This window comes from Nomia melanderi, chromosome 3, assembly GCF_051020985.1.
Source record: "Nomia melanderi isolate GNS246 chromosome 3, iyNomMela1, whole genome shotgun sequence".
In the NCBI taxonomy this organism is placed as follows: domain Eukaryota; kingdom Metazoa; phylum Arthropoda; class Insecta; order Hymenoptera; family Halictidae; genus Nomia; species Nomia melanderi.
Genome location: NC_135001.1, coordinates 789,250 through 802,478, shown reverse-complemented (window position 1 = coordinate 802,478; position 13,229 = coordinate 789,250). Strand labels below are relative to the sequence as shown.

Here is a 13,229-nt window from a genome sequence, read left to right as displayed (position 1 = left end):
GTCAAATCGATTAGCTCCGTAAAAGGAAAAGCGGTGGGAAGTGATGCGATAGGTGTACAATGATTTTCAGAGTTTTGCTTTGCATTGAGAGTTAAATGATTATTTTGAAACGTATTTTATTTTGTTATTATAGGTGTACAATTTGGGGATTTTCAAAATTTAGCTTTGAATGGAGAATTAAATGATTATTTTAGAACGTGTTTTAATTTTTTATTATAGGTGTACAATGATTTTCAGAGCTTTGCTTTGAATTGGGAGTTAAATGATTATTGCGGAACGTATTTTTAGTTTTAACTTTGCAGAGCAGAGCAAATATACAACATGAAAAAATATAATATTCAATTATTTGATTGAATTGCATTATTATTACTGCACGTTCATCTAGCTGAATGTCACTGCATTAGCTACTGTTATTTATAATATAGAAATATTTTCAAGTAATCATCGTTTAATTGAGTGAACTGTAGTGTGCATTCAACGTGTTAAATTGAGAACATAACAGAGGAAATCTGTTCTTCTATAGATGTAATGCACTATATTTTTTATTCGTTTGAGAGTATATAAATTGTTGATATTAAAATAAGTTGAATTACACGCCCTATCCTGTATGGTATACAACCTTCATCCCTCTTTACACCCATGAATATGTAGAATGCTCAGTTTTTGAAACAAGGCATCTGTTGATCGCCTCTTTGTGATTTTGATATTATGTTAAAACAACGGATGTGTGCATTGCATAACAACGGTGATTCTACTTGATGCTTGGTTCATGAATGTGCAATATTCTGCAGCTTAACAATGTTAAAACCACGTGGCACGTTCATCGTTATCGCAACACGGAAAATCACTTACCAAATACGAGCATTATCGAAAAAGATGAATCACAGAATACAATTGACTTTCTATTTTTTTAAATTTTCTCACACTTGTATGTCGACCTTAAAAATAAAATTCTGAGTCACCGAGAAGCCAATGTTAAGTCCAGAAAACATTGAGAAGATTAATCGTTTTTATTTTAACATGTTTAGAAGCTACAAAAAGAAGGGTTTTGTGGAACAAAAGAAGAAACGAGTGAATCGTTCATTGACTAGAGAGAATATTATTTATTATATTAAAATATACAAAAATCAGGAAATATGGAGAACTGTGTCTAGCTTCTTCTCATTATACGTTGTCAAACTGTGCTCCATGTCTCCTTGCTGCATTTGCCTCATCAGTTCGTCGAAGGCGTGAAAAAATATCGTTTGCGGACAGTACGCGGCTCTAATGTTTTGCCAACAATCGAATAATTGACTTTTCAGAGTCACGAACCAGCCAAGCTGATATTTGTGATCAGTAACCTGCTGATACTCGCCTGCATTCCGTGTCGTCTCGCTGGCAACAGGGACGCGGAAGACGCGATACTGGTAGTCGCTGTGCCTGGCTCGTGGTTCCTCCTCATGTTTTTTGCTGGGTAAGTGATACAACTTTGTCCTTACGTTCTGTACACTTTATTTTATTTACATATTGTATCTGCACGCGGATTCGTTTTACGGGAATGAGAATCGCGTAAATACGCTTTATGTATATTATGCAAGGTGTCCCGCGACTCATGGTCAATCAATTAGGAGGACGTTCTACATGTAAAAATGAGCCGAAAAGAAAGAATAACATTTTCTCCTGCGAGTCTTCGTTTTCGAGAAAATCGAGATCGAAAATTTACTCGATACGTGTACACTCGGTACATGTCGACTTTGTGCATCTCACTATACACTCTTGTTGATTCTTATTTGTATTTAACCCTTTGCGGTCCGAAGTGCTCTTGGTTTTTCACTTTGAGGTTCACGTCGACGTTAGTTCATCCAATTGGAGCTTAATATGACGCTCTATTTATTTATTCAAGAATATTTGGGAGTCATTGAGATGTTACCTTTAAATGTTACAATTGTGATACTACAAATAAATATAGAAAAACTTGTTAAAACAGGTAGAGGTTGCAATAAAATAGAATGTCGAGTCTAATTCGACATAGGACTGCTAAGGGTTAAAAACATAGTAATGACCTCGGTTGATAGTTTATCGTTCGTGCTGTTTTATTAGCAGTACAATTATTCAGCATCTAACAGTTTCTCAATATGGCAGCTTATTCGAATAGTGAGTATACAGATATGATTCTCGCACTCGAAGCGTGCGAAGGTAATTTGAGTGCCGCTTCGCGTTTGTATCAAGAGCAGTATCCGCACTTTGTCATTACTATGTCTTTGAATACAAATAAGAATCAAAACAAGAGTGTACAGTGAGATGCACAAAGCCGACATGTACCGAGTAAATTTTCGACTTCGATTTTCTCGAAGACGAAGACTCGCAAGAACAAATTTTATTCTATTTCTTCGACTTAGTTTTACACGTAGAATGACCACCTAATCGGTTGACCATGAGTGGCGGGACACCCTGTGTATACTAATAGAATTTTCTGTAGAAAAGACAACCAAGTATTGGTGTTACGTTGTCGTAACAAGCACAGACGGAATGACACACGGCGAGATGTTCGTGTGAAAAACACACTTTGTTGTAACTTCACGGATTTTGAGGACTTTCGTACGAAGTTCGGTTTCGTGAGGTTTGTGAAAGTTGCGCGTTTGTGGAGTTCTGTCTGAGTAGTGTCTTATTTTATGTGTTATTTTATCTAAGCTTGGGTTTTGCAGGATTGGTCAATTGCAGTTTTGGGTGGAGGAAAGTTGTGTTTTGTCATTGGTGGTGGTTGTATCCGTTTTGTGTCTTAGACTGGGAAATTTTGAAAAACCTAGGTTCGTTTCGTCATCGTCGTGACTTAGAACTATTTATTTTCGGACAATTATTACAAAGTTATCTATATATACATTAGATAATCATTAAAATAATTATTAAAATTATATAATTATTCAAGAAATCATCCCAAGTCGCTACGCTAAGCACTCAGCACGTCTCTTCGATTAGTTTACGATTCGAGACGAGTAAATCATATGTAACAGTAGTAAAGAAACCCGGCCCAGTTTTAAAAGCACGGTAAGTCCAATTAATCAGTCCTTCAACGTCAGTCCCTCTTTCTCTGTTTCCACTAAAAAACAAGTGTATCGCTCAACTGGTTCACCTTTACTTGGTAGCCAGTTACTCGACCGGTTACGCTAGCAAAGACGCCAGTACGTTTAATTACTTTCATGCACATCAATCCTCAATATTTTCTAGCGTAATCCAACTATTCGTCCAGCAGATAAGTCACTTTGCGGGTGGCTCGCGTGTGTCGAAAACATTTGGCCCGGGTGATCTACATTGTTTATGTTAATGAAAGACGGGGCAGAAATAGGCGCCGCTATAATTTCCACGGAACATTCGAACGGTGGCGGTGAATGGAGCAACAAGAAGAAAGACATTTATAATCGGGGCCGAAAGATGGAGCCTCCAGATTTCAAACCTCTTTTTACGTGATTTACGCGGAGATAATGCCGGCTATTTCGCATTATCATACACGCCTCTCTTGGCAATCGTTTTTCCCGGCGCCGCGTCCTTCCCGCGGCCACTTTTCTGCAGGCATTACCGCAGAACTTCCAGCTTCCCCTCTTCTCTCGCCCTTCCCGGCGACTTCTTCCCACCGTTTCTACAATTTTTAAGGCGACGTGACCGACCGCTCTTTCACTCGCCCCTTAACGTCGCTTTGAGGAACGTTCGCCGAGTTCAAAAAAGACGGCAACGCGTTGTCACTATTCCTGAATCTCTTCGTTTAGCCCGCGAGGAAACCGCGTTTCGACCTCCACCGTTTTATCATTTAATTACCGAGTCACTCTCGACGGATTGTATTAATATCTTTTAATGCCGACGATTTTCCTTCGCATTTAACAGCCGGCCCGAGGGAACCGGCGAATCTGGGGTATCTCAGCGCTTGATGCACGCGCGAGCCATTTAAGCGAATAAATGGTTTTCAATCGTTCGAATGCTCGGTTTCGACGTTCCGTCGTCGTTTACCTTTGAATGCCGATGAAAATCGCCGCTGTCTACACGAATGTAGCATTTTTCTGATTGTATCGTTATCGGGGAAAGCGTCTGATGTTTTTAGCGACGGTTTGCATTGAGTTAAACTCGAGTACCGCCGGTTGCACTGAACCTGATGCTTGTGACGTCATAGGGGCGGAGACAGTCGCTCCGAGAATCCAATCGCGAGTCCGGAGGCAGCGCTCCCCACTGTTCGTCGCGTGACTCGATTGGTGGGCGTTAGCACCTCGGCCAATCAGGCGTGCGTCATCGAATCTGACCATTCAAACGCGAGTGTCAGGTTCCTTGCAACGGACGGTACACTTGTCCGAATAAATTCAGAGCGTTTTGGAAGATTTAGGTGTTTTATTGAAATATTATGGGTTTGGACTAATTTCGTTTGGAATTCTTAACTTTGTAATTGAGGATTGGAGAAGCAGTTGATGATTGGACGAAGTTAGCCGAATTTCATTCGGATTCATTACCGGAATTAGATGGTTCTAATCAGTTTTCAATCTAGAAGTGAATTTAACTGGCAATTTAATGTCTTTGTACTTTATTATGGCATTTATTGTTGAACTATATGCACGTGATCGTCTTTTGGAGAAAGAAACAAATGTATAATGCGAGAGGGTGGTTAATTTTTTAATTGATTTTTATTTCCTGATCATTGACTTCGAGGGTTGCAGAATATTTTATAAATGTCGATGTATTAATTTAGTCTGATTATTCGATAATTAATTCTCGAGAAGTCGAAACTAAAATTGAAAATAGAATCTAGAATATTGTGAATATTTCACGCCTGAATACATTTTTAAACGATTTGGTCGAAGATATTGATTCCTTCACTGTCGAGGCAGAAATAGCAGCATCAGCAATAAAAAAATCACACGATTTCAATGCACGTATCTCGATTCGTCCAGTATTTATTTGTATTATACGTATAAATCCGTTTTCAGTGGTTTTATTTTTATTTCGCTCATTATTACTGTTATCAATAGTAAATAAACGCATCCGATATGACTGGCAGCGAAACGCAATTTCATAAAATATATAATAATACGGTGATAAAGATATCCGTGAAAAATATAAAAACAACACAAATTACTTTTATCTTGTCTGTACAATTAATTAGAACCCGGATTTGTATAAAAATAGAAAATATTAAGAATATTATTACAAACATCGAATTAAAATTGAAAATAGTGTTTCTAAACTAATGTCATAAACAATCAATACATTTTGGTTGTGCATTTCGTTTTCAAAGTCTTTAACACTAAAACCACCAAGCAATTAAATGGACTTTCCAAAATTCCTCCATAGAACCTTCAAAAATGCATATAACGTTATTTTAATCGATTCTCAATTCATTTTGACTATTGCCAAATCAAATTCTTCAATAATTCCCCAGAGGAACATCTCTCATCTTTATAATAATTGCAAAATGAAGAAATCACGAATGAGTCACTTTGTACCTTATAATAATTTCAGTATTAAGAACACATTAAAAATCCGTGGTCCACCGATGAAGAACAGTGAAACGATTAAAAGTAGATACAAGCATGAATTTTTCCAGTAAAAGTTACCACGAGAGAGGCGACATTATTTATGGAACGACTCGATGCATTGAATTTAGTATCTCGCGCATGTTAAAAGGAATCACGGCGTTATCCGGAGCGCGCCGCGTCGAAAATGTATTTTCTTTAGTGGAGCAATATAGCGTAAAAGCGTCTACATTCCGGCACGTAATTACTGTCCATCAGGACGCCCTTTTGTCTACTGCTTCCCGCTTAAGTACGCGTATAGGGCCTGTAATTCCTCAAAGGCTTTCAAACACTCGGTGCCAGATTTCTTGTCCTCCATAACTGCTGCCGTTGACTTGGCAATAAGCCATCGTTACGTCTCAGATTAATTTCTCGCGAAATTTCGCTGGGGATCGATAGAGGCAAGTTCTGAATCGTTTGTGCTGTACAATTTATTCAGAAAATCCATTTCACATGAAAATTGCTTTTGGAAAGTTAATACTAGAACCACCGAGCAGTCGAATCGACTTCGTTTCATCTTTCTCGTGATACTATAGGAGTATATTCATTGAGATTTTCAATAATTTAGAATTAGAATTAGAAACTGGAATTAGAGATTAACACTAAACCCATCGAGCAGTCGAATCTACGTCGTTTCATCTTTTTCAAGATATTGCACGAGCGTATTCATTAAGATTCTCATTAACTTAGATTTGAATTCGTGCATTAGGAACCGTTCGTATCGTCTCGTTAATCGTGAAAGTATCGTCAAACGTATTATCTCTAAAATAAAACAATAAAAGCTCTTGTAATAGATCTGTCCTGCCTTTTGTCGCAGGTGTGCCAACTTTATTAAAAAATCGTAATTAACACCGAAAGCGTAAAGAGCGTACAGACGCGGACACCGTTGCGACGTGTTCGGTGAACGCGAGCGTAAAGGATCGGCCGCGATCGATTGAATTTCATACCGGTATCGATGCGCAGAAAATTTCAATTAATTCCGTATTTAATTGTATTTGACGGGCTGCAAATTGAGTGATATTGCCGTATGTTCCGAGCCGGCGCATAGTGATCGCATTTAGGATTTACGTCCCTCGGAACGAGCTCCGAGGAACGGTATAGCTTTACCAATTACCGGACGAAGTTTCTGTCAGACCAGGTACAGTTTACAAATCTGAATTACCTTCTCGAATAGTAGACATTCGGTTCATACCTGGCTTGGCTCGCTCCAAAGATTACATCTCGTTAGGCTTGCGAATCTAAACTATGCAGGTTAGCATCTCGAAGGCAGATGAGCCACAATTACGCTCGGTTCTTGTCTCTTTAATTAGAATTCCACGGGCGATGTTTTCATTGTGTCGAATGCGATGTTCGCTCGTCGAGCGATATAAAAGACAGTTTGCGTACGTTTAAAAACGGGGAGAACGAGTTCTGCTTGGTCTTTAACGTACTGTTTCTAAGACAAAGCAATAGCTCGTGTAATAGATGGATTTTGCTTATCGCCACAACAGTTTCAATATTAAGGCTGTTGTTAGTAGTTTTAATTGCGCCTGCGCATTAATAACTGAACTGAGTTTTCCAAGTTTTTCTACGGAAACACCGAGATTAAATCTTTTTATTGATTTACAGTTCAGTTTGCGTACTGCTAAATTCATTTCTCTAATCATTTCTCAGAGACATATCTGTTATCTTTTTAATCATTGCAACAGCAATGGGCGATTTTCACTCGTCTAGTAGTTTTAGCGTTGAGCTAATAGTTTTGTAAAATATAAACTCGTAGCTTTTCGCTAGCTCATTATTTTTAACCCCTTACTATACAATGACGAGTGGGATTCGTGAAGATTTCTAGAGCAATCTAAGAAGAATCAATGTTGCTCATTACCCGCGGATCAAAGGAAACAGCTATTCTGCTATTATCAACGTATTATCTTCAAATGAAGTGTCCACAAGTAGAATGGACAATTTTCTTGCATTTCTTCCAAATCGATAGTAAAATGTTACGTTAGCTTAGTAGCGAAAGTATATAGTACGCCAAGGGGTTAATTCTGGAATAACGATAATAAACAATTCGTTGTGTCTACGAGATATCTAATATCGCAAGCTGGAAGAAGGTGAAACAACGTGGAAAAAATAAGTCGAGGAACAAGAATAAAGTTTTTTCATTTGGGACTCCATTTTCGAGGAAATTGAGTTGGAAAGTTATATCGATACACGCAAGCGTTCGCGATCCTGCGTAAGTGTATGCACCCTCGCCGAATCTTCAGCATTCATTTATTCGGAAATGAAAGCTTATACGATAAAACGTCGCTCTACGTTCTCGATCTAGCTTTTTCATGCAGCATAATCTCTTCCCGATTATTCAACTCGTAGAGTCGAAACATTTTCGAACTCGTTGTTGGTTCTCTCGATAATAAAGTTTTATAATGGCCCCTTCATTTACATGGTACCTTTTTGATTAAATAAACAATAATTATTAGAAGAATTTCAAGAAAATTCCCAGCTGTGCACTGATGTGTCAGAAATGTTTCCGAATTTCTTCAGAATTTTATAGGAACCATTAATACGTTGACTGCCACGATAGTCACCGATGGCCGTAACTTTCTAATTACTCGAAAACAATTATAATTCGTAAGATACCTGGCGTCGAATGAAAATGTTTAATAACGCAAATAACTGGATCATAGTGTAACCTAATAATCGTGTACTGAATAATTGATAATTATTATCGTGTTAACCCTTTGGGTGCCGAATACTTCTAGCCGAAAAGTTCTGTGTGGACGGAATATTTCGTTGCTCAATCGAGGATTGATAAATTATGTTTATTCATATAATCAATTAAGTTGTAATTAAATTGTTCTTGTGATTCCTAAGTTTCAACAAATTGAATGATGCCAAGAAACGCGTGTATACATATCAACACGTTCACTGCCACGTCGGTCACCGATGGACCTTGAGCTTCCGAATTACTTGACAATAATTACAATTTATCAGATAACTAACGTCGAATGGAAATATTTAATATTTATATAACTGTTCCTCTTTATCTCTGCTACAAAAGAAGAAGCGATACATAAAACTCTGAAGGTTTTCGTGGCAGTCGACGCGTTAATCGTGTTAAGTGCTCGGTAGTTCTAGTGTTAAACAACAACAGAAGTTTCACTTTGTTTCTTAACCCACGCGAAGCTGATTAGAATATTTTCCGTTGATTAAGAGTAATAGATGAAAATATAACGAAATTCTTCGATCCGAACCGCTACACGTCTGCCGAGCTCATTTGCGTACGACGCGCCGTCCGCGATTCGAATTGAATTTAACTCTGCTTGAATTTCATTAAACGGCGATTTCGTTGGTAAATCGAATAATCAACGGACACAAATAACGGCAGCATCGATGGACAATATGATACCGTTGATAATGAGAGTAACTGCATCTCCTTTACCGGCGTTTCGTTGTTAACTTGTTTGGCCGTCCCGATGAATCGCGAGTCGATAATAGAGAAGATAAAATAAACATGCGTATTACGCGCAGTCTCCACTCATAGAAGCGATGAATGAAACGGAATATACATAGGTCGTTCAGATTTTTAACTTAATACAATTCTGTCTGCAACAAGACAATCACTATACATGCAATATTTGCTGTTATAAATATTAAACATTACTCCTGTCAATATTGCAAGCGACAGAGAATATTTTATTTGCATAAACAATATTTTTACTACACGACTTGCAATAAATAAAACAATGAACCTAAATGAAATCGCGAGCAGAATGTGTACATTCTAATGTATCCATCTCAAACTTCATTAAAGCACTGTTGATCGATCGAACGTCCTGTTATTCAACAAATTCGCGTCATCCAACTTTAGTTACAATATATCGAAGCACATGAAACAGTATTTTCCAAAATGAAACCGTATCATCATAAAATATTTTCGAAATAACTCATATTTACATAAACCAATTTCCACGTGACATTGCATGCTTCCAACTCCTATTGTCCCGGATTTCCAATAATCATCAACAAATAATCAAATAAAAACCTTTTCAATACCCGTGCATCGGTTTCGTGATTCTCAAATTCTTTATCCCGAAAAATGATCTACCTCCCCGCGAAACTGAGAACTCGCGAGAGCATAATGAGCGAGTACGCACGAAGAAATGTAATGTTCTAATTAGTAAAATTTTTGCATAGTCGTTTTGGTTATCCGAAACCTTTCATTAATGAGCAACAGAATCAGATTTCATGTATTCGCCGACACAGAGTTCCTTTTTATTCCGTTCCGCCGTCGAGTCCGGCATAATGAAATTACCGAAACGTTATTAAAAGCGAAGTAGTCCATCTGAAAATGACTTCGATCGGTCGCGCGGCGTTTGACAAAAACTCTGGCGAGCACTTGAAGCTTTAATTGAGAAAATGATTCACGCGCAACAAGTTCACGCTTCCCAATGGGCTTCGAGCCGCGTTCGAATGACCCGATGAAAGAAGAAGAAGATGAATAGCATCGCGATCATCCAGCAAATTGCGGAATCTAACGGTGATTGTGAGTCATTAGCTGGCAGGCTGCGAGCCGAGCGCTAGACGCGTCCATAATACGGGATCCGGCTGACAGTAAACAGCGGGGATCGATATCTATTGCGCGACGCACGGGTACCTTTGAAAGGAACACGATACTTCATCGATATCATCGTGGCAGTAACGTTCCGCCATTGTTCGAGCCACGCGTCGTCAAAGATCAAAAGTCTCCGCGGAACTCGATGTGAAGGGGGCGGGAACAATGCGTCGAGGTTCATCAGACATTCGTGGTGCTCCTATTTGGAAACGAAGTACTAGCTGTGCGTTACTCGCGTTAGTCAAACGTATGTTCAGCTCTATACTTTATAACTTTCGTCTAAATCATTTGATTGTACCACTCACACTTTCAAAGTTATCGAGTTTCGCCCAGAAAACAGCTATTCGGCCGCACCATGAACAAAATCCCAAAATTCGACTATTGAAATGACAAAAACTAATGGTTAACAATGTGTCACTAACCAATCCCTACTATAGAAAACGTGAAGTGGGCGGGAACAATGCGTCGAGCTTCATCAGACATTCATTTAATTGATCGGACGATACGAGAACTGATATAAAGTTAAACGAGCAAACTGTTCGTCTTTTAAACGTTTCTCAATGTTCGTCTTTTCTTCGATTTCTATTCCCTCTACGAGGAATCGATCGTCTGTTTACTTTGATTTTGTAAATTGTTCGGCTTTTTACTTTAGAAACAAGTGATAGAAACAGGTTTTCGGTTATCGTTCTATCGATTTTATAAACATTACATCGAAGTAATGAATTGTTTTTATTCAAAACTATTCTGTGAGATCCTAGAATCATTCTAATTTAACTGAAAGCTGAACGTTTTCGTTGCGAATTCGCTGTGTTTTCATGTTTAGTAGTTAATTATGGAAACTAGTAACTCTTGAAACTTAGAAATGTTTGTTCTCATACTTTTTTTCAAGTGATTACAGATAAATCACTGGAACCGCTCGGTAATTCTACCGTTAAAATGTCCTCCATCGTCGACGACTACAAAGAACGAATGCTTTCCTGCCTCGTAGTCGCAGAATAGTTTGCTTTCCTACGATGAAGTACCGAAAGCTTTAATTTATGGTACCCTAAAGTGTGTATGTCGCTTTGCCTTCCTGGGTATCGCAGTGACGAAAACCAAACGTCCGCATGAAAGCTCTACCATTCGCATTCTGTTACGTGTACAATGACCCACGAAATTATTTGCACACCTACAGTTGCAACGTTTGATAGACGAAGTGTGTACTGCAAACTAATTTCTTCGATACAATATTCTAATGCTTATTATCGATAATTATTGTATGAAATAATTATGCTCTCGTGAACTGTAAACATTAATATTTCATTATCTTCAACCAATTGTACGGAAAAGATTTCACGTTATAATGGAAAAGGTTTTTAATTACTGAAATATGGAAATTAAAAATGTTAATCCAACCGGAAGTCAATTCGAATGAAACGTAATTTGCAAAATATTAACACGACAATCATCCGAGAATCGATGAAGGTTTAATGTAAATACATTTCCCACAATGCCAACGAATTCGCAGATAAAAGCAATTGAAACGACCAAACATTTAATCGTGGGAATAAAAGATACGAATCGTCAATGATAATCACTCGAGCGAAATGTTGCGTAACCTTTCTATTAAAAAGTTCATTTGTTTACAGCAGTACAGTAATCTACAACAGGTGATATAAAATAAAAACGTCCATTGTATTTCATTTGTTTGTATGATATTTAATCCACCAACACCATCGACGCAGCAAATAAAATTCTAATTTATCTGAGATCTGCGATTGTCGATAATAAAAATGTAAATTCACAGTCAACCGATCGCGGACGCGTTTTAACGCGTTGTTATCGGGCCAGCATTGTTCTATCTCTATCTGATTGTTTTCACAGCGCTATTCGGTTAACCGGTCCATTCATAACTATGGTCTACAGCATGATAACCGGGGATATGTTGACCTTCGGGATAATTTACATGGTGGTGCTGTTCGGATTCTGCCAGTCGTTTTACTTTTTGTACAAAGGATTCCCCGGAGTGAAATCGTCCCTTTATCATTCCTATCACTCAACTTGGATGGCACTTTTCCAGATAACCCTCGGCGATTATAACGTAAGCACCTAATAAATCAACGTTCTATTGCTGGACACTATGCATTTACAGTGATGCTCGCTTAAATTTCATAGAAATCTACTCTGCTTAAATTTCACAGAAATCTGCTCGGCTTAAATTTCACTGAAATTTGCTCTGCTTAATTCCATTGTACCATTCCTGATCTATTCTTACTGTTCACTGTTTTGAGCTCAGTGTAACTAAATGTGATTCTAGTAGAGAGGGACACAATATAAATATAACGAGGGGAAAAGAGATAGATAGGTTGAAGAGATGTAGAAATATGCGATGAAGAACATTTCAGTTGCAGTCATTTTAATCTTACGTTCTTCATTGTAGTACTGATGGAATGTGGAGATTCTGCTGATTAAAATGAGTCCAAACACGACATAAATCGGACTAGTTTAGTCGATTTCATGGAAACGAAGCTTTAATTTTGATAATTACGTTAAGTCGATGAAACTAGTCCGATTCCCATCGTGTTTGGACTCATTTTAATCACGGCAGTCTCAGAAATTCACTGGCGGCACATTTGAAAAGGCCACTACATTTTAATGCTGAAATTTTCGTCGTTACATGTTCATATTCGACTCATCATCTCAATTAACACTAAAACTACCAATCAAATTAAAATGACCTATTCCCGATTTCTTCCTTCCGTAATCACTAAATATATAACAGATATTTCTCAGAAATTATTTAAGAAATTGATTTAGCAATATTCCAAAGACAATCCAACCGCTCAGTAGTTTTACTCTCAATCTAACATATTCATTCACTCTTTACATTCTTAACACGTTGACCGTCACGGTCGTCACCGGTGACCGGAGCTTCCAAATTGCTTGAAAACAATTACAACAAGAAAACTGATATTGAATCAAAATATTTAGTAACATCAGAAGGTATATAACAGTGTAATATGAGTACTCTAATACCAAAACATTAATAATTATTTCTAACACTATTTTCCTCTATCATAAAGGAATAAATCTTTCTATAAGAGAACGCTCGAAATTCTCGTGGCAGTCAA

General features: G+C 37.9%; 1 protein-coding gene across 11 annotated transcripts in view; it reads left to right on the top strand.

Moving 5' to 3' along the window:
* iav (transient receptor potential cation channel subfamily V iav) overlaps positions 1 to 13,229 on the top strand; it is an 86,276-nt gene that overhangs the window by 32,692 nt on the left and 40,355 nt on the right. For all 11 annotated transcript variants that reach the window (XM_076366123.1, XM_031987715.2, XM_031987714.2 and 8 more), the window contains 2 exons: positions 1,302 to 1,453; positions 11,983 to 12,199. In XM_076366123.1, coding sequence (XP_076222238.1) covers positions 1,302 to 1,453; positions 11,983 to 12,199 — 369 coding nt within the window. The remainder of the gene's footprint in view (positions 1 to 1,301; positions 1,454 to 11,982; positions 12,200 to 13,229) is intronic.